The sequence below is a fragment of the Pseudophryne corroboree genome, chromosome 5 (genome assembly GCF_028390025.1).
Source record: "Pseudophryne corroboree isolate aPseCor3 chromosome 5, aPseCor3.hap2, whole genome shotgun sequence".
NCBI lineage: Eukaryota > Metazoa > Chordata > Amphibia > Anura > Myobatrachidae > Pseudophryne > Pseudophryne corroboree.
The window spans coordinates 338,583,290-338,604,933 of record NC_086448.1 but is presented as its reverse complement, the minus strand read 5'-3'; the positions used below and the strand labels follow the sequence as shown (position 1 = coordinate 338,604,933).

Below are 21,644 nucleotides of genomic sequence, written 5' to 3'. Positions count from 1 at the left end.
CCAATGCCTCAGACGTCCATGCTCCTGCCTTGGTCCGAAATTTCCACGCAAAGTTTCCTTTAAAGCCTAAGAAGTGTCCTGGGGCCACTCCTAAAGGGGGGGGTGCTGTCACGATCCGGGTATCTGGACGCCATTACTTACCCTTCAGATGCCTCCTAAGGCCGGATCCCGCTGTTCCTGAGTTTCCACATGCAGAATGTCAGAGTGGTGATTTCATCAGCCGCGGCCTCCGCTGTGCCCGCGTGGTTAAATGTGCGCTTGTCAGTCTGGCGTCTCCTGTCTCCTGTGGCCGGCGTCGCCATTACTGTTTCAATTCTCACATGGATTACAAACCAAACTTCCCTCCAAGTGTCTGCATGGGCGCAGCCATCTTGGATTTTGTCATCTGAGCATTTCCACCAATCTGCTGTCTGTATTGTTGATTTGCATAATTGCCTAGCCAACCCCTTCCTTGCTGCAGGTATAAGTAAGCTGTGCCTGAGCAAGGAAGGCGTCAGTGCTTTGGTTGTCTAACCTAGTTCCAGTTTGTCTCTCTCCTGTGGTTGTCTTCCAGGTTCCAGCTCCTGTCTCCAGACTTCTGCTATAGAGACCCGCACCAGCATTCCATCTGCGGTGTAGCCTGACTCTCCGATCCATTCTGGACTCACCTGTTTCCAGTTACAACAATCACCTGCTTCCAGCCCAGCTTCCAGCAGTGTACAGCTTCTCTTAAAGGGCCGGTGTCCTTTCTGCAGTTTACCACTCTCCACCGGTATTATTATTTCACCGCTCTCAAACTCCAAACTTCATCAATCACCTGCTTCCAGCCCAGCTTCCAGCAGTGTACAGCTTCTCTTAAAGGGCCGGTGTCCTTTCTGCAGTTTACCACTCTCCACCAGTATTATTATTTCACCGCTCTCAAACTCCAAACTTCATTATTATTTCATCGCTCTCAAGTTCGTTTATTATTTAACTGGTTCCAGCCAGTATCCACTCCGTACCAACAACAGTCTGGTTCCAGCCAGTATCCACAGCAGCCGTTTTATCTTCAGCAACCCAGCCTTTCCTGGAACACCAGCTGGTACGATCCTGGGTTCTCTCCATTGCTACAGTCAGGCCTGGTAAGGACTTTCCAACTAGAAGATTATTAGAACTGTCTCACTCTACCAGTGCCTGTGGCCCTTGCCACCCTGTAGTACCCAGGAATTGTATTTATCCTCTGTTGACTTTTATGTTTCCTTTACTGCTGCTGTGTTACGGAGTTTGTCATAATAAACATCATTGACTTTTATCCTGGTTGTCGTGGTCACGCCTTCGGGCAGTTATTCTACATGTTACTTACATGTCTAGGGGTCTGATACAACCTCCCAGGTTCCGTTACATCTCAGCCCCTACAACTGAGGCTGCCTCCCGTCAGCTCAGGCCCTCAGTTGTGACAGTCAGAGGGGAAAGGATAAGCCATTAGAATTCTCTTGGGAATCTGCCACCTTTTATCGGGAGATTCCCAAGCTTTTTCACAAAGAGCGTTCAGTTCATGAGAGGAGGGAAACGTCACCTCAGGTTTTTTTCCCTTATACAAACAAACCCTTGTATCTGGAACAGCAGGCCCTTCAGAAATATGTAAAACATCTTTAATAGCCACAATCATGTACTGAATACTCCTAACCAATTTTGGATGTAAACTGGCCTCACTATAGTCGACACTGGAATCAGAGTCCGTGTCGGTATCCGTATCCACCATCTGGGTAAATGAACGCTTTTGTGACTTTTCTCCACGTTTGTGTCTGGGAATCGGATTTGTCTAGTCTTTTAGTCAACAACGCCACATTTGCATTCAATGTACTCAGCACATTCACCCAATCAGCAGTCGGCGGTGCCGACAGAGTCACTCCCAACTCCTTATCCGCACCCCCAGAAACTTCCTCCGGGGAGGAGCACTCAGCCTCAGACATGTCGACACACACGTACCGACACGCACAGACACACTGGCTACAGGGGACAGACCCACAGGGAAGCCTGTTAGAGAAACACAGAGGGAGTTTACCAGCTCACACCCCAGCACCTATTTCAGTACTAAAATCAAATCTCAGATGTCTGCGCTGCTCATAAACAGGGTTAATAGCACCAAATTCCTGTGCACACCCCCATCCCCCCCCCCCCCCCCCCGCTTTGGCCCTGTTACTTGTTCAGGAGAGTGGAGGTCTGGGCCAGCGTTCTCTGCCGCCTGTAAGCTGTGAGGGCTAAGCCACGCCCCCTTACTGGCGCGCTATAGTCCCGCTCAAAATCTTGATATTTATACTGGCGGGGGTTATAATTTAGTGCCTAGGCACTTATAATATATATGCTTTTGCCAGTTAACCTTCAGTAACATGCTGCCCAGGGCGCCCCCCCTGCGCCCTGCACCCTGCAAGTGACGTTGGAAGTGTGTGTGGGAGCATGGCTGCGCGGTACCTCGTTACTGAAGTCTTCTGCCGTCACTGAAGTCTTCTGATCTTCTGTATACTCCCCCAGCTTCTTTCTTCTGGCTTATGTGAGGGGGTTGACGGTGCAGCTCCGGAAACAAGCAGCTAGGCGCACCAAGTGATCGAACCCTCTAGAGGTAATGGTGTCCAGTAGCCTAGAAAGCAGAGCCCTTAACTCAGAAGAAGTAGGTCTGACTTCTCTCCCCTCAGTCCCACGAAGCAGGGAGCCTGTAGCCAGCAGGTCTCCCTGAAAATAAAAAACCTAACTTAAAGTCTTTTCAGAGAAAATCAGGAGAGCTCCCCTAGTGTGTGTCCAGTCTCTCTGGCCACAGAATCGAACTGAGGTCTGGAGGAGGGGCATAGAGGGAGGAGCCAGTTCACACCCATTCAAAGTCTTATAGTGTGCCCATGTCTCCTGCGGATCCCGTCTATACCCCATGGTACGTTTGCATACCTCCCAACTTTGAACTTGGACCAAGCGGGACACACGCTCCTGAAAAAGGGGCGTGGTCTAAGAAAAAGGGGCGTGGCTTCGTGTGAATATCCGCGCTCGTGAGCCACGCCCCGTTTTTGTCACTAAGGGGGCATGCCCAGCGCTCTGTGAGCCACTGGCATGCCCCCTCTTCCTCGGACTCCAGTGAATAGACGCTGTGCGCATGCGCACAGTGTCTATTCACCGCTGCTCTGCTAAGCAGGGCAGCGAGAGACAGAGACTCCCAACTGCCCCCCCCCACCGCGGGACACTGCGGCCCGCGGGTGGGACAGCGGGACAGTCCCCAAAAAACGGGACTGTCCCGCGTAAATCGGGACAGTTGGGAGGTATGCGTTTGGAGTCCCCAGCATCCTCTAGGACGTAAGAGAAATATAGATAAAGCCTGTATTGGAAACCATATACTAAATCTGACTTTGATCAGCATATGTGAAATCACTTCCTGTATCATTTGTACAGGGATATAAATATCACTCCAGATGCTCCCCTCCACATGCCTTAAGGAAGGTCCAGCAGGACTAAAATGCCTTGGTAAACAATAGAGGGGAACATTTGGACTGCATACGTACCACCTTGACTGAATCAATCCACTTCATACTAACCAAGGTGACTGGTGAGTGGGCAGTTCGGATGCCCGACACCTTGTTTATACCTGGTTGACATTTAGTGATTTTTCTGCCCTGGTATACAGTACTGACCCTTGAATTTGTTGTTTTTATATGTGGATATTTTATATATAAATAACGAGTGAGTTCGGTACGCCACCACAAACACATAGAATAATCTTCTATCAACCCCTGGCAGTTATAAAGAAAGACAACATTTGGGGACTTGTTTGTTTAGATATACTGTACTACACCATGATGTGTTCTTTTGTTTTCATTTCATTCTGTACTGAGCATATGAATGAACGCTAAGATTCTGTGAAGTGAAGATTGAGAATCTCTAAGGACGTCACTATCAGTACTTGGAATGGAAGTTTTTCACATATTTAGCGCTTGTAACTTAAATTTACCCGCATACTCTGTTTTCTATTACTATTTTGGTGAAGCAAGGTGAAGCTTCTTAGTGGCTAATATAGTTCAGCAGCTCTAGCGCCTAAAGGGTGATATTCTCTACCAATTTGTATTGTGGTTAAAATATGACAGGAGCTGAGTGGTTCGTAGTATAACTCCTCTTTATCACACTCCAAGGCTTAGTACATCTGTCTCTTTAAGTGAGGGGAAAAGGTGTCCCTTTAATGCATACTACTGTTGCCTATCTACTAGCTGATTTCAGATACAGTTAATTTGAGACAATATATGAGCTGGAGGAACCGTGCATTGTCTAATGTCACTGTTTTGCTTGTCTCAAACAAACTGTTCTATTTAAGGGGTGTGGTATGGTATGCCGGCGGTCGGGCTCCCGGCGACGAGCATACCGGCGTCGGGAGCCCGACCGCCGGCTTACCGACAGTGTGGCGAGTGCAAATGAGCCCCTTGCGGGCTCGCTGCGCTCGCCACGCTATTTTATTCTGGACCCCCACGAGGGAGAATAAGTGTCGGTATGCCGGCTGTCGGGATTCCGGCGCCGGTATACTGTGCGCCGGGATCCCGACAGCCGGCATACTGAAGACCACCCCTATTTAACATACGGTAGCTGCTACCTGTAATACACATAGAAAGATAGAACAATCTTCTAGAATTCTGTATTTGCAATAAACTTTTCATCATGGTAGAAAGTAACAAAACACATACCTAGATCGCCTAAAACCTGTGAGCCCAGACCGTGAGGCCTCATCGATAAGTGGAATTACAATCTTCTCTGTCATGTCTGTCAACACCGTAAACGTAGGCTCCACAATGAAATCAATAAAGCCTAAGCAATACATTTTCAATAAACACTTGTTAGTATTAGTACAATAATTACATATATATTTATATCTATATATATAATATATAAAAATGAAAATTTGTTCTTCTGTCTTTCTAAACAAATCCACAGTTTACAAGTGAAGATCGTGAAATTTTACATACGGGCGTATTAAAACTAGAGATGAGCGGGTTCGGTTTCTCTGAATCCGAACCCGCCAGAACTTCATGTTTTTTTTCACGGGTCCGAGCGACTCGGATCTTCCCGCCTTGCTCGGTTAACCCGGTCATCATGACGCTGTCGGATTCTCGCGAGGCTCGGATTCTATCGCGAGACTCGGATTCTATATAAGGAGCCGCGCGTCGCCGCCATTTTCACACGTGCATTGAGATTGATAGGGAGAGGACGTGGCTGGCGTCCTCTCCGTTTAGAATAGATTAGAGAGACACTTGATTTACTAATTTTGGGGAGCATTAGGAGTACTCAGTACAGTGCAGAGTTTTGCTGATAGTGACCAGTGACCACCAGTTTTATTTATAATCCGTTCTCTGCCTGAAAAAAGCGATACACAGCACACAGTGACTCAGTCACATACCATATCTGTGTGCACTGCTCAGGCTCAGGCCAGTGTGCTGCATCATCTATTATCTATATATAAATAATATTATATATATCTGTCTGACTGCTCAGCTCACACAGCTTATAATTGTGGGGGAGACTGGGGAGCACTACTGCAGTGCCAGTTATAGGTTATAGCAGGAGCCAGGAGTACATAATATATTATATAGTGAGTGACCACCAGACACACAGTGCAGTTTATTTAATATATCCGTTCTCTGCCTGAAAAAAGCGATACACACAGTGACTCAGTCAGTCACATACCATATCTGTGTGCACTGCTCAGGCTCAGGCCAGTGTGCTGCATCATCTATATATATTATATATCTGTCTGACTGCTCAGCTCACACAGCTTATAATTGTGGGGGAGACTGGGGAGCACTACTGCAGTGCCAGTTATAGGTTATAGCAGGAGCCAGGAGTACATAATATTATATTAAAATTAAACAGTGCACACTTTTGCTGCAGGAGTGCCACTGCCAGTGTGACTAGTGACCAGTGACCTGACCACCAGTATATATAATATTAGTAGTATACTATCTCTTTATCAACCAGTCTATATTAGCAGCAGACACAGTACAGTGCGGTAGTTCACGGCTGTGGCTACCTCTGTGTCGGCACTCGGCAGCCCGTCCATAATTGTATATACCACCTAACCGTGGTTTTTTTTTCTTTCTTTATACATACATACTAGTTACGAGTATACTATCTCTTTATCAACCAGTCTATATATTAGCAGCAGACACAGTACAGTGCGGTAGTTCACGGCTGTGGCTACCTCTGTGTCGGCACTCGGCAGCCCGTCCATAATTGTATATACCACCTAAAAGTGGTTTTTTTTTCTTTCTTTATACATACATACTAGTTACGAGTATACTATCTCTTTATCAACCAGTCTATATATTAGCAGCAGACACAGTACAGTGCGGTAGTTCACGGCTGTGGCTACCTCTGTGTCGGCACTCGGCAGCCCGTCCATAATTGTATATACCACCTAACCGTGGTTTTTTTTTCTTTCTTTATACATACATACTAGTTACGAGTATACTATCTCTTTATCAACCAGTCTATATATTAGCAGCTGACACAGTACAGTGCGGTAGTTCACGGCTGTGGCTACCTCTGTGTCGGCACTCGGCAGCCCGTCCATAATTGTATATACCACCTAACCGTGGTTTTTTTTTCTTTCTTTATACATACATACTAGTTACGAGTATACTATCTCTTTATCAACCAGTCTATATTAGCAGCAGACACAGTACAGTGCGGTAGTTCACGGCTGTGGCTACCTCTGTGTCGGCACTCGGCAGCCCGTCCATAATTGTATATACCACCTAACCGTGGTTTTTTTTTTTTTCTTTATACATACATACTAGTTACGAGTATACTATCTCTTTATCAACCAGTCTATATATTAGCAGCAGACACAGTACAGTGCGGTAGTTCACGGCTGTGGCTACCTCTGTGTCGGCACTCGGCAGCCCGTCCATAATTGTATATACCACCTAACCGTGGTTTTTTTTTCTTTCTTTATACATACATACTAGTTACGAGTATACTATCTCTTTATCAACCAGTCTATATTAGCAGCAGACACAGTACAGTGCGGTAGTTCACGGCTGTGGCTACCTCTGTGTCGGCACTCGGCAGCCCGTCCATAATTGTATATACCACCTAACCGTGGTTTTTTTTTCTTTCTTTATACATACATACTAGTTACGAGTATACTATCTCTTTATCAACCAGTCTATATATTAGCAGCAGACACAGTACAGTGCGGTAGTTCACGGCTGTGGCTACCTCTGTGTCGGCACTCGGCAGCCCGTCCATAATTGTATATACCACCTAACCGTGGTTTTTTTTTCTTTCTTTATACATACATACTAGTTACGAGTATACTATCTCTTTATCAACCAGTCTATATATTAGCAGCAGACACAGTACAGTGCGGTAGTTCACGGCTGTGGCTACCTCTGTGTCGGCACTCGGCAGCCCGTCCATAATTGTATACTAGTATCCAATCCATCCATCTCCATTGTTTACCTGAGGTGCCTTTTAGTTGTGCCTATTAAAATATGGAGAACAAAAATGTTGAGGTTCCAAAATTAGGGAAAGATCAAGATCCACTTCCACCTCGTGCTGAAGCTGCTGCCACTAGTCATGGCCGAGACGATGAAATGCCAGCAACGTCGTCTGCCAAGGCCGATGCCCAATGTCATAGTACAGAGCATGTCAAATCCAAAACACCAAATATCAGTAAAAAAAGGACTCCAAAACCTAAAATAAAATTGTCGGAGGAGAAGCGTAAACTTGCCAATATGCCATTTACCACACGGAGTGGCAAGGAACGGCTGAGGCCCTGGCCTATGTTCATGGCTAGTGGTTCAGCTTCACATGAGGATGGAAGCACTCAGCCTCTCGCTAGAAAAATGAAAAGACTCAAGCTGGCAAAAGCAGCACAGCAAAGAACTGTGCATTCTTCGAAATCCCAAATCCACAAGGAGAGTCCAATTGTGTCGGTTGCGATGCCTGACCTTCCCAACACTGGACGTGAAGAGCATGCGCCTTCCACCATTTGCACGCCCCCTGCAAGTGCTGGAAGGAGCACCCGCAGTCCAGTTCCTGATAGTCAGATTGAAGATGTCAGTGTTGAAGTACACCAGGATGAGGAGGATATGGGTGTTGCTGGCGCTGGGGAGGAAATTGACCAGGAGGATTCTGATGGTGAGGTGGTTTGTTTAAGTCAGGCACCCGGGGAGACACCTGTTGTCCGTGGGAGGAATATGGCCGTTGACATGCCAGGTGAAAATACCAAAAAAATCAGCTCTTCGGTGTGGAGGTATTTCACCAGAAATGCGGACAACAGGTGTCAAGCCGTGTGTTCCCTTTGTCAAGCTGTAATAAGTAGGGGTAAGGACGTTAACCACCTCGGAACATCCTCCCTTATACGTCACCTGCAGCGCATTCATAATAAGTCAGTGACAAGTTCAAAAACTTTGGGTGACAGCGGAAGCAGTCCACTGACCACTAAATCCCTTCCTCTTGTAACCAAGCTCACGCAAACCACCCCACCAACTCCCTCAGTGTCAATTTCCTCCTTCCCCAGGAATGCCAATAGTCCTGCAGGCCATGTCACTGGCAATTCTGACGAGTCCTCTCCTGCCTGGGATTCCTCCGATGCATCCTTGCGTGTAACGCCTACTGCTGCTGGCGCTGCTGTTGTTGCCGCTGGGAGTCGATGGTCATCCCAGAGGGGAAGTCGTAAGCCCACTTGTACTACTTCCAGTAAGCAATTGACTGTTCAACAGTCCTTTGCGAGGAAGATTAAATATCACAGCAGTCATCCTACTGCAAAGCGGATAACTGAGTCCTTGACAACTATGTTGGTGTTAGACGTGCGTCCGGTATCCGCCGTTAGTTCACAGGGAACTAGACAATTTATTGAGGCAGTGTGCCCCCGTTACCAAATACCATCTAGGTTCCACTTCTCTAGGCAGGCGATACCGAGAATGTACACGGACGTCAGAAAAAGACTCACCAGTGTCCTAAAAAATGCAGTTGTACCCAATGTCCACTTAACCACGGACATGTGGACAAGTGGAGCAGGGCAGGGTCAGGACTATATGACTGTGACAGCCCACTGGGTAGATGTATGGACTCCCGCCGCAAGAACAGCAGCGGCGGCACCAGTAGCAGCATCTCGCAAACGCCAACTCTTTCCTAGGCAGGCTACGCTTTGTATCACCGCTTTCCAGAATACGCACACAGCTGAAAACCTCTTACGGCAACTGAGGAAGATCATCGCGGAATGGCTTACCCCAATTGGACTCTCCTGTGGATTTGTGGCATCGGACAACGCCAGCAATATTGTGTGTGCATTAAATATGGGCAAATTCCAGCACGTCCCATGTTTTGCACATACCTTGAATTTGGTGGTGCAGAATTTTTTAAAAAACGACAGGGGCGTGCAAGAGATGCTGTCGGTGGCCAGAAAAATTGCGGGACACTTTCGGCGTACAGGCACCACGTACAGAAGACTGGAGCACCACCAAAAACTACTGAACCTGCCCTGCCATCATCTGAAGCAAGAAGTGGTAACGAGGTGGAATTCAACCCTCTATATGCTTCAGAGGTTGGAGGAGCAGCAAAAGGCCATTCAAGCCTATACAATTGAGCGCGATATAGTAGGTGGAATGCACCTGTCTCAAGTGCAGTGGAGAATGATTTCAACGTTGTGCAAGGTTCTGATGCCCTTTGAACTTGCCACACGTGAAGTCAGTTCAGACACTGCCAGCCTGAGTCAGGTCATTCCCCTCATCAGGCTTTTGCAGAAGAAGCTGGAGGCATTGAAGAAGGAGCTAAAAGGGAGCGATTCCGCTAGGCATGTGGGACTTGTGGATGCAGCCCTTAATTCGCTTAACAAGGATTCACGGGTGGTCAATCTGTTGAAATCAGAGCACTACATTTTGGCCACCGTGCTCGATCCTAGATTTAAAGCCTACCTTGGATCTCTCTTTCCGGCAGACACAGGTCTGCTGGGGTTGAAAGACCTGCTGGTGACAAAATTGTCAAGTCAAGCGGAACGCGACCTGTCAACATCTCCTCCTTCACATTCTCCCGCAACTGGGGGTGCGAGGAAAAGGCTCAGAATTCCGAGCCCACCCGCTGGCGGTGATGCAGGGCAGTCTGGAGCGACTGCTGATGCTGACATCTGGTCCGGACTGAAGGACCTGACAACGATTACGGACATGTCGTCTACTGTCACTGCATATGATTCTCTCAACATTGATAGAATGGTGGAGGATTATATGAGTGACCGCATCCAAGTAGGCACGTCACACAGTCCGTACTTATACTGGCAGGAAAAAGAGGCAATTTGGAGGCCCTTGCACAAACTGGCTTTATTCTACCTAAGTTGCCCTCCCACAAGTGTGTACTCCGAAAGAGTGTTTAGTGCCGCCGCTCACCTTGTCAGCAATCGGCGTACGAGGTTACATCCAGAAAATGTGGAGAAGATGATGTTCATTAAAATGAATTATAATCAATTCCTCCGCGGAGACATTGACCAGCAGCAATTGCCTCCACAAAGTACACAGGGAGCTGAGATGGTGGATTCCAGTGGGGACGAATTGATAATCTGTGAGGAGGGGGATGTACACGGTGATATATCGGAGGGTGAAGATGAGGTGGACATCTTGCCTCTGTAGAGCCAGTTTGTGCAAGGAGAGATTAATTGCTTCTTTTTTGGGGGGGGTCCAAACCAACCCGTCATATCAGTCACAGTCGTGTGGCAGACCCTGTCACTGAAATGATGGGTTGGTTAAAGTGTGCATGTCCTGTTTTGTTTATACAACATAAGGGTGGGTGGGAGGGCCCAAGGACAATTCCATCTTGCACCTCTTTTTTCTTTTCTTTTTCTTTGCATCATGTGCTGATTGGGGAGGGTTTTTTGGAAGGGACATCCTGCGTGACACTGCAGTGCCACTCCTAGATGGGCCCGGTGTTTGTGTCGGCCACTAGGGTCGCTAATCTTACTCACACAGTCAGCTACCTCATTGCGCCTCTTTTTTTCTTTGCGTCATGTGCTGTTTGGGGAGGGTTTTTTGGAAGGGACATCCTGCGTGACACTGCAGTGCCACTCCTAGATGGGCCCGGTGTTTGTGTCGGCCACTAGGGTCGCTAATCTTACTCACACAGCTACCTCATTGCGCCTCTTTTTTTCTTTGCGTCATGTGCTGTTTGGGGAGGGTTTTTTGGAAGGGCCATCCTGCGTGACACTGCAGTGCCACTCCTAGATGGGCCCGGTGTTTGTGTCGGCCACTAGGGTCGCTAATCTTACTCACACAGCTACCTCATTGCGCCTCTTTTTTTCTTTGCGTCATGTGCTGTTTGGGGAGGGTTTTTTGGAAGGGCCATCCTGCGTGACACTGCAGTGCCACTCCTAGATGGGCCCGGTGTTTGTGTCGGCCACTAGGGTCGCTAATCTTACTCACACAGCTACCTCATTGCGCCTCTTTTTTTCTTTGCGTCATGTGCTGTTTGGGGAGGGTTTTTTGGAAGGGACATCCTGCGTGACACTGCAGTGCCACTCCTAGATGGGCCCGGTGTTTGTGTCGGCCACTAGGGTCGCTTATCTTACTCACACAGCGACCTCGGTGCAAATTTTAGGACTAAAAATAATATTGTGAGGTGTGAGGTATTCAGAATAGACTGAAAATGAGTGTAAATTATGGTTTTTGAGGTTAATAATACTTTGGGATAAAAATGACCCCCAAATTCTATGATTTAAGCTGTTTTTTAGTGTTTTTTGAAAAAAACACCCGAATCCAAAACACACCCGAATCCGACAAAAAAAATTCGGTGAGGTTTTGCCAAAACGCGTTCGAACCCAAAACACGGCCGCGGAACCGAACCCAAAACCAAAACACAAAACCCGAAAAATTTCAGGCGCTCATCTCTAATTAAAACACGGCGGAGGCAACTAAAACAATTTGAAATCCCTATCACCCCTAGGGGGGCAGACAGCAGCACAGAGTATATCAGGAGACAACATAACTCCAGAATTGCTGGAGCAATGTACTCAAAACTTGGTACACATATGCCTTACAATCTGGGAACAAACACTGTGGGAGGAAGACACCCCTAGCACCCCTAGGGGTGAGACAGCATCACTGAGTATTTCAGCAGACTGCATAACTCTGGAATGCCTGTAGCAATTTACACCAAACTTGATACATATGTGACATACACTCTGGAAACAAATACTGACAACCCTAGCACCACTAGGGGTGGGACAGCAGCACAGAGTATGTCAGCAGACAGCAAAACTGTGGAAGGCCTGGACCAATTTACAACAAACTTGGTACACGTATGACGTACAATCTGGGAACAAACTCTGTGGGGGTTAGACACCCCTAGCACCCCGAGGGTGAGGCAGCAGCACAGAGTTTTTCAGGAGACAGCATAACTCTGGAATGCCGGGAGCAATTTACACCAAACTTGCTACACATGTGACTTACACTCTGGGAACAAACACTGTGGGAGTAACACACCGCTAGCACCCCTAGGGGCGGGCCAGCAGCATAGACTATATCAGGACATGCATGATATGTCAGTAATGACAGGGCCAGTGGCAAAAAGAGAGGAGGGGAATGCATGTAGCACAAACCCACACACTGACAGTTATATAGTGGAAGTAGCAGGGTCCTCCAGCAGCACAGAGTACATCAGGAGATACATAATGTGCTGCGCTATATAAGAAACTGTAAAAAAATCGATAATTTCACAGGGACACTGTGTAAACAGACATTCTTAAAATCCCGGGCAACGCCGGGTACTCAAGCTAGTACACACACATATATATATATATATATATATATATATATATATATATATATATATATATACAGAAGGCAGTTGTGCGGCACTCACAACCACTTGTCATATGAATAAACAGAAATAGGCAGGAACCTCTTTCGACGTTTCAAGCTGTATTCAGTTTTTTTTTCAGGAATCTTCTGTATCTACCCATGTGGCGAGGGCACCAAACCCATTTTTTGGAATATTCATGGAGTGCCGGGCCTACTGTTTTGTGTATATATATATATATATATATATATATATATATACATACATATATATATATAAGCATTTTACTTTAGATTATTTTTCTTTAAGGTGCTGCAAGGTAACATGCTACTTTATGTGGTAATTGTGTGGCTCTACCTAGATCTTCTGTGTTATGTGATGCTCGGAGCCAGGTTTTTGCTATGTGGCTCACAGTACCCTAGAACACAGTCCAACTAGTTAATAGGGGTGGTCTTCAGTATGCCGACTGACGGGATCCCGGCGCACAGTATACCGGCGCAGGGATCTCGACAGCCGGCATACCGACACTTATTCTCCCTCGTGGGGGTCCACGACCCCCCTGGAGGTAGAATAAAATAGCGTGGCGCGCATAGCCACCGTGCCCGTAGCGTGGCGAGCGCAGCAAGCCCGCAAGGGGCTCATTTGCGCTCGCCACACTGTCGGTAAGCCGGCGGTCAGGCTCCCGGCGCCGGTATGCTGGTCGCCGGGAGCCCGGCCGCCGGCATACCGTAGTGAACCCGTTAATAGAGAGTGAGGTTGTTAAAAGGTGGACAACCCTTTTAAGCTGTGATTTATACAATAGTATCAAAATATGAAACAATTCAAAAAGTAGTGTATTGTTGATGCATTTGTATATAGTCTCCACTAGATGGAGCCAATGTATAAACATTTTCGAAAGGAACAAGTATTTCCTTTCTTCTGAAAAGTAACTGTAAAATACTGCACTACAGCACTGTGCTACACTATGCGCAGTTGCTCCTCCATACTGAGGGAGAGTCTGAACACAAATATAATCATTACAATTTTATTTTTATTTTCTTAACAAAATGCAATTTTTCTAGTGATTCATATTTAGGGAGACATTGGGGCTGATAGTGTAGGGAGTGTACACATCCATATGGCTCCAGACCCATGTGGCTCTTCATCCAGTCATGCCCCCTGCAATAAATGGGTCAATAGGGAAGCAGTGATCGGATAATCAGAAATGCATGTAAATAACCTAGTGTTAGATTTAGGCACACACCCTGTGGTTTTTGGGTAATTGGCTTAAATGCCCAAACTGTCCAACATAACAACAGCTTTTGCAGCTAGTATATTTTGATTTATTAAAATAAAATGCCCAGGCTTCTTATTTGGTAGGTTTTCAGGAATAGTATGACTAATCAGCATTCACTCTAAAGCTGGCGATACATCTGAAGGTTATCTCTGACCAACTTATTATCTCTAAATAACACTGCTTAGGACGAAAATCTGGTATTTTATGGGAGCAAATTACATCAACCATTTGCTCCCAAACTGTGGAAAAAGATGGAACCCGTCACTCAAAGGCTAAATCTTTTTGAGTTAAACAATTTGTGTGAGTGACCATTTTAGACCATTTACTAATATTTTGGAGCAAATGGTCAATTGTCATTTGCTCCCTCCCATACATTGCCAAAATTTGTTCCATCCAGCCAACTATAGTAGCTGGATGGTTGGAAAGCTAATCTGTAGGTGTATGGCCCATCCAGCCTCTGGTGATATGGACAGACCAAATATTGAACCTTAAAACATGACATACAAAAATGTTTGCAAAAATCAATCAATCTATCTATCTAGGAGCAATAGTAGTATGACGCCACATATGTGTGTAAAAAGCACTATATAATTGTCACTGTTGACTGATAAATGACACTCCCTTAGCAGTATAGGGTGTCAGCTAACCCCTAAGTATTTAGCATGGGTAAGATGCTATTTAAAAAAAAGGTATGTCTATCGGAATAGGGGTAAAAGCGACCAATGGCATTTTAAATAATATTTTCTATAAAAGATGGCTATAATCTGGAGAGTAATGGTGGAGTTAGTGGCCTGGATATACAAATAGAGGCGGATTCACTTTTTAAAAATATATATAACAGTAATTTTTATTTTATTATTTGGTCTCACTCTTCTTTACTCCATGATTAATTAAACTGCCTTTCAGCCATGTTTCTTGAGTAAGGGGAGAGAGTGGCTCTGGATTTGTTATACGAGAAGAAATAGCTAGTGCATCAATGTCATTATACTATATACATATACTTGATCACAAAATAAGCTGCTGACAGAACGCAGGCATTATTTTCAGTATTCTAATGTTCTTACCGTAACTTATATAGCAATAACAACAAAAAATCATTCTCACCTATTTGGGACTGAGCAACCATTGTTGAATTGCGATCGCACAGTGGAGAAAATGGAAGGCCAAGTTCTGCTTCTTTGTCACCCTGGGAAAATAAAATATTATGCATTATATAATGGATTGTATAAAATTCTTTAAAGGCAAACCACTCAAAACTCACTTCTGTCATTTATTTTATTACTTATATTTAGAGTCTAGGGTACTAGTTCCCAAATTAGGTGCCGGTGGGCACTTGCAGGGGTGCCCTTGGTTGGTGGTCCATGACCATTTCAAATTATTTATTGTCAATGTAATAGGAAAAACCAGTGCTGTTGGCTTCCAAACATAACATATGCAGATAGACAGAAGTGAATCCTGTCCCTCATCACATAACCTGCAGATGGCATATACTGTAAACACAGTTTACTTAATTTAATATTTTTTTCTAAATAATAAACCTTTGGCCTAGGGGTGTCGTGAAAAAATTTCTGAAACTGACTGGCGTATAGCAAAAGTAGTCACAATATTCAAAAGGGAAGTAAATCTGAACCAGGTAACTATAGACCAGTTAGTCTTACATCTGTAGTGGGGAAAGTACTGGAAGGTATTATAAGGGATAGTATATAGAAGTTCCTTGAAGCCAATAAGGTTATTAATAGGAACCAACATGGATTTGTGAAGGATAGATCATGTCAAACAAACTTACTAGGCTTTTATGAATCAGTTAACACGAACTTAGATCAGGGTAAGGAGGTGGATGTAATCTTTTTAGACTTTGATAAAGCTTTCGACACAGTACCGCATATAAGACTTATCCATAAGTTACAAGAACTGGGTCTAGGGAGCACATTATGCACTTGGGTTAGAAACTGGTTAGACAATAGGGAGCAACGAGTTGTGGTTAATGGAACTTTTTCAAATTGGACTGAAGTACTGAGTGGTGTGCCACAGGGGTCTGTACTTGGACCACTATTATTCAACATTTTCATAAATGATCTACCAGTAGGTCTGGAGAGCATGGTGTCAATTTTTGCAGATGATACCAAACTGTGTAAAGTAATAAATTAGGAGGGAGATGCTGTGTCTCTTCAGAACAACTTATTTAAACTGAAGCATGGGCAACAAAATGGGGAATGAGGTTCAATACAGACAAGTGTAAGGTAATGCACTTTGGTAGCAAGAACACAAATACCACCTACATATTAAATGGGGTAAAATTAGGGGTTTCTGTGCTGGAAAAAGACTTGGGTGTTCACATAGATAACAAACTTAGTAGCAGTACCCAAAGTAGGATTGAAGCAAAGAAGGCAAACAAGGTATTAGCATGCATAAAGCTCGGAATTAATGCAAGGGATGACAGCGTTATACTCCCATTATATAAATCACTAGTAAGGCCACATCTTGAATACTGTACACAATTTTGGGCATCATACTACAAAAAGGATATTGTGGAACTAGAAAAGGTTCAGAGGAGGGCTACCAAACTGATTAGGGGAATGGAATTGCTGGATTATGAGGAAAGGCTTGTGAGGCCAGGCCTGTTTACACAAAAAAGAGGATATTAAGAGGGGACATGATTAACATTTACAAATATATAAGGGGACAATACACAGAGCTTGCGGGGGATCTGTTTTTGGTAAGATCAACTCAGAGGACACGTGGACATCCGCTTAGGTTAGAAGAGAGGAGATTTTGCACACAGAGGTAAAAGTTTTTTTCACAGTAAGGACAATACGTCTTTGGAATTCCCTGCCAGATAGAGTAGTAATTGCGGACTTGGTTGATACTTTTAAGACTGGGCTAGATAAATTCCTAATGGATAAGGATATACAGGGTTATGGTGGGCAGGTCACGCACTATAATAATAATTTTTTTTTTTAATAAAAATAGTCCTAAAAATAATACAGTGTAGGAGCCCCCAAATAGGTTGAACTAGATTGACAAATTGTCTTTTTTTCAACCTCAGAAACTATGCAACTATGTAACAATTAAAATCGATTTCAACTCGATCAGAATCGCTTTAGTAAATTTCCCCTAGATCTTATGGTGAGCGGACATAAGATGATACTATGAATGATTTGCCTGTTTTCAAATCGATCGGAATGACAAATCGTCCAGTGTGTGCACACTATCACGATGCTGATGCGTGTTACCATTGTTGGTTGCGTCTTCTGATCTTTTGAATTTGCAGGAAGAAATCTGTAAATATTGTTAACAACAGCATACAGTACTCCGGGTTGTGGCCACTGACAATATCTTTTGTAAGACTGCACAGTGTGTATGCACTATGGGGGTCATTCCGAGTAGATCGCTCGCTGACGATTTTCGCAGCGCAGCGATCATGTGAAAAAATGGCATTTCTGCACATGTGTATGCCCCGCAATGCACACATGAGACGTACGGGTACAAAGCCCTTTGTGGTTGTGCTCAGGTTCTAGCGAAGTTTTTCTACGCACTGACGGCTGCAAGAAGATTGACAGGGTGTTTCTGGGTGTCAACTGACCGTTTTCAGGGAGTGTTTGCAAAAACACAGGCGTGTCTGAAAAAACGCAGGCGTGGCTGGGCGTTCGCTGGGCGGGTGTATGACGTCAAATCCGGACACGAATAGGCTGAAGTGATCGCAAGCGGTGAGTAGGTTCAGAGCTACTCTGAAACTGCACAAACTGTTTTTGCAGAGCACTTCTGCTAAGCTAAAATACACTCCCCAGTGGGCGGCGGCATAGCGTTTGCTGCTAAAACTAGCGAGCGAGCGATCAACTCGGAATGACCCCCTATATCATTTGTATGGGAGTTCCAGGGAGTACAACGGAAACTGTTGACAACATTGCATCGTTTGCAAGTCATCTCGTGTGTACCCACCTTTACTCTCATGCCATTTGCAAATGAGCCAAGTAGTTTAAAACTATCTGAAAATTAGATAGATTAAAACTGAAAACCATCTATGAAGTATCAGGGTTATCTACACAGGTTAAGCGTACAACAATATCAATGAGTATTCTATTAGTGCAGGTGTGTTTTGCAGTAAATGTTTGTCTAAATGGCACAGGTTGATGGTGTGAGGCAGTTGGAATGTTATAGGCATAGTTTGGGATGAGTGGGGCTTAACAATGACCATACTGTAGTAATACTTTTCTTGACCAGCTGCTACATAAAATGAGCTGTTTATAAGTTGTTAATGTGCTAGTATTTATAAGAGACGTAGGTCCTGAGCTGTATGCACTACAGATATCAGACAAAGTGCAGCGATTTTTGCTACTGTGCATCTGTGTAAGTTGTACCACGCGTACGTCCCCATTGTGTCTGTACATAATCATAATCACATAATCACAGTCGTGATTTCAGAGGCACACAAGAAGCGTGTTGAAAATATTGTGGGCGCTCACGGGCAGTGTCGGACTGGGGCATGAATGCCCACCGGGGGAATGCAGTGGTAGGGGCTCATGATTAGGGGTGTGTCCAGTCTTCAAAGGGGGTGTGGCGAGTCATCACAGAGGGTGTGGCCAGCCACCACAGATGCTTGGCTAACCATTAGAGTGTGCATGGTCTAGGTCCCTTGATTACTATATAGTAAATACTGCTAGTGCATGCATGATGATGTATCAGACTAATAACAGCAATACACTGTAGAAAATACACCATAGTCCCGTGCGGTATAAGATAGCATATGTATAATGTATAATTTAAGTGCACACTGTGAAACTTGATCCCTAGAAGAGAAGGTGGAGGGCCGGGCAGTGGGGCCCACCGGGGGTTTCCCTGTGCCCCTGTGGGCCAGACCAACCCTGCTCCCGGGTAGTAACAGGGAGGTATCTTGGCACACGCACAGAGATAGTCTGTCTTATGGGCAAGCTATGGGACTGTCACAAGAGTGTAAGTGAAAGTGGTTGCTGAACCAGTCACATAGGAGGCCATACTCAGACAGAGACATTGCATCTGCCATAAGGCTGGTGCAAGTTTCTATGGTGTGAATGATGGTAGTACCTAAAGACACACCAATCAGTATTTCAGCACATACGGTTGGCCATCTCAATCCTAGCATATTCAGATGAATGGACATACAAACTGAAAGGACATAGGGCCTAATTCAGACCTGATTGTAGCAGCAAATTTGTTAGCAGATGGGCAAAACCATGTGCACTGCAGGGGGGTAGAGGGCAGATTTAACATGTGCAGAGAGAGTTAGATTTGGGTGGGTTATTTTGTCTCTGTGCAGGGTAAATACTGGCTGTTTTATTTTTACACTGCAATTTAGATTTCAGTTTTAACGCACCCCACCCAAATCTAACTTTATCTGCACATGTTATATCTGCCCCCCCCCCCCTCCTCCTGTAGTGCACATGGGGGGTCATTCTGACCCGATCGCACGCTGCAGTTTATCGCAGCGGTGCAATCGGGTCAGAACTGCGCCGGCCGAAGGCCTCTGCCTGATTGACAGGCAGAGGCGGTTGCTGGGCGGGGAAGGGGGGGGGGGGGCGGAACGGCAGCGTGTAGCCACCGTTTCGTGGGTGCGTGGCTGGACCGTGCGGGGGTGGGCTCTTCTGCAGGGGTGGGGGGGCTACGATCAACTCGGAATCACCCAATGGTTTTGCCCATCTGCTAACAAATTTGCTGCTACGATCAGGTCTGAATTAGGCCCATTGTAATAGCATCTGCAGACAGTCACAAATGGGAGAGCTCACCTGATTCAGCGCCATAGTGGATTTTCTAGTAAGGGTGAAAACATGACATGGTTTAAGTACCACTGAAGTTCAATAAATCCCAAATCCACGTCACTGTGAAGCAGTGTTTTACATTGCAAAGAGGGACTCTTTGTCCCCCCTCAGCAGCTGGGCCAGGCCCCCACCGAGTGACTACAGAGGGAACTGAGCACCTCCTCCTCTATCAGAGACTGCTGCACATCCCCAAGCATTAACTGCACCACCTATCTCAGCTGTTTCTCTCTCACTCTCCGCGACTCTCATCTCTGATACTGCTCTGTATTGTGTCTACTCATCTTATATCCCTGTGTGACATCCAATCCTCTGTGACCTGGGATAGCAGTAGAGTAGGGACAATCTCAGTGATATCAGTGGCACTGCTGTCAGAACTCAGCATTAGCCGGAGACAGAGAAAAAAGTTTTACTGATGCCCAGAAGCTGACTCGGTGATGCTAAATACATCACACACAGAATATAGACATGCTGCATATCATTTTAATCAGCAGAAGCTGCTTGTGCATCTCATTGTATTACAATGAAACACCGCAAATAAGATGCTCGGCGCTACCGAGTCATACTGCACTCATGTGTTCTGTGTAACGTAACTTATAGCGCACAGAGCAAAGATGTAAGAGGACACATCTCTAACGTTAGCACCCACTTCTTCAACATAACAGATGTCTGTTGGAGTTGCTGTCTTAGCAATATTTTTTAGTTAATAGCTCCTAAAAATATAGCTTATCATCATCATAAAGAATGGTACCTTCTGGGGCCCTAATGCGATCAATGAAAAATATACATACTTACCTACCCTACCAGAACATCCGAGAGACTCACAAATCATGGGTGGCTCTCCTGGACTCCAGAAGGTATAGGCAAGTCTCTTGTTGCCATCTGCTGCCCACCACATCCCAAGAGAAGTGGGCGGTACAGAAGGCTTGTTGATGTGATTTGTGCTAAATGCATCATCGTGACCCTACCCCTGCTTTTCAATGCCAGGAATCATTACTTTTTATAGTGGAGTTTAGGGACACAATGACACCCCTGGAACCTCCTACCTTCCTGCGATCTTCCATAAGGGGCAGCCTTAAAGTCAGCAAGTATGACACCCATGCTACAGTTTCCCCTCACTGGGATGCTTCATTGCTAAATCTTGTCATCGTGATCCACCCCAACTTTACAGAGTCGGTAAAGTCCCACCTGACATCACCACACCCTGGCACCTTCCACCTGACTGCCCCATCCTAGAAGGGACAGCTTCAATATCGGCAAATATGTAAATATACCCTGTTAATTAAATTGATCCAGTACAAACACACAAATAACTTGCAAGGCACATCATATTATCCCATGCCAGATCACCAGTTAGTCAAGGCTCCCACCTAGGTCAAGGTATGTTCTGCTGTTTTTAGATAACTCTGAGACTGGACCTAAGGGGTTTATTCATGAAAGAATAGGATGTTTAGGGTATAAACATTAGTGTGTAAACTTCGCATTCTTTTATCTTGTTTTTTTTTTTCTTTTACAGTATGTAGCAATTCATTAATACTTACCTTCTCCCCCTCTGGAAACTGGGTCTTCAGCGATCCCTGCTTCTTCCTCTTCTTCTGAGCTTCGGCTTCTTTCATGGTGTTTTTCTTTTACTGCGCATGCGCCGTGGAAAAAAACACTGTGGCAGCAACAGCGGGCACAGTTCTAAGTGGCGTGGGGGAAGGCAGCCAGAGTGGGGAGGGGGCAGTCAGCAGAGGTGACCCGGCATATGCATATGTCGGGTCACCTTGCTATAGCAGCAGTGGGGGTAGGAGCAGTACAAGGAGGCACTG

The 21,644-nt window shown here is 45.4% G+C and overlaps 1 protein-coding gene across 6 annotated transcripts in view; it reads right to left on the bottom strand.

Moving 5' to 3' along the window:
* PDE1C (phosphodiesterase 1C) overlaps positions 1 to 21,644 on the bottom strand; it is a 1,445,089-nt gene that overhangs the window by 154,738 nt on the left and 1,268,707 nt on the right. For all 6 annotated transcript variants that reach the window (XM_063922562.1, XM_063922563.1, XM_063922564.1 and 3 more), the window contains 2 exons: positions 15,149 to 15,230; positions 4,668 to 4,788 (listed from right to left, as the gene is read on the bottom strand). In XM_063922562.1, coding sequence (XP_063778632.1) covers positions 4,668 to 4,788; positions 15,149 to 15,230 — 203 coding nt within the window. The remainder of the gene's footprint in view (positions 1 to 4,667; positions 4,789 to 15,148; positions 15,231 to 21,644) is intronic.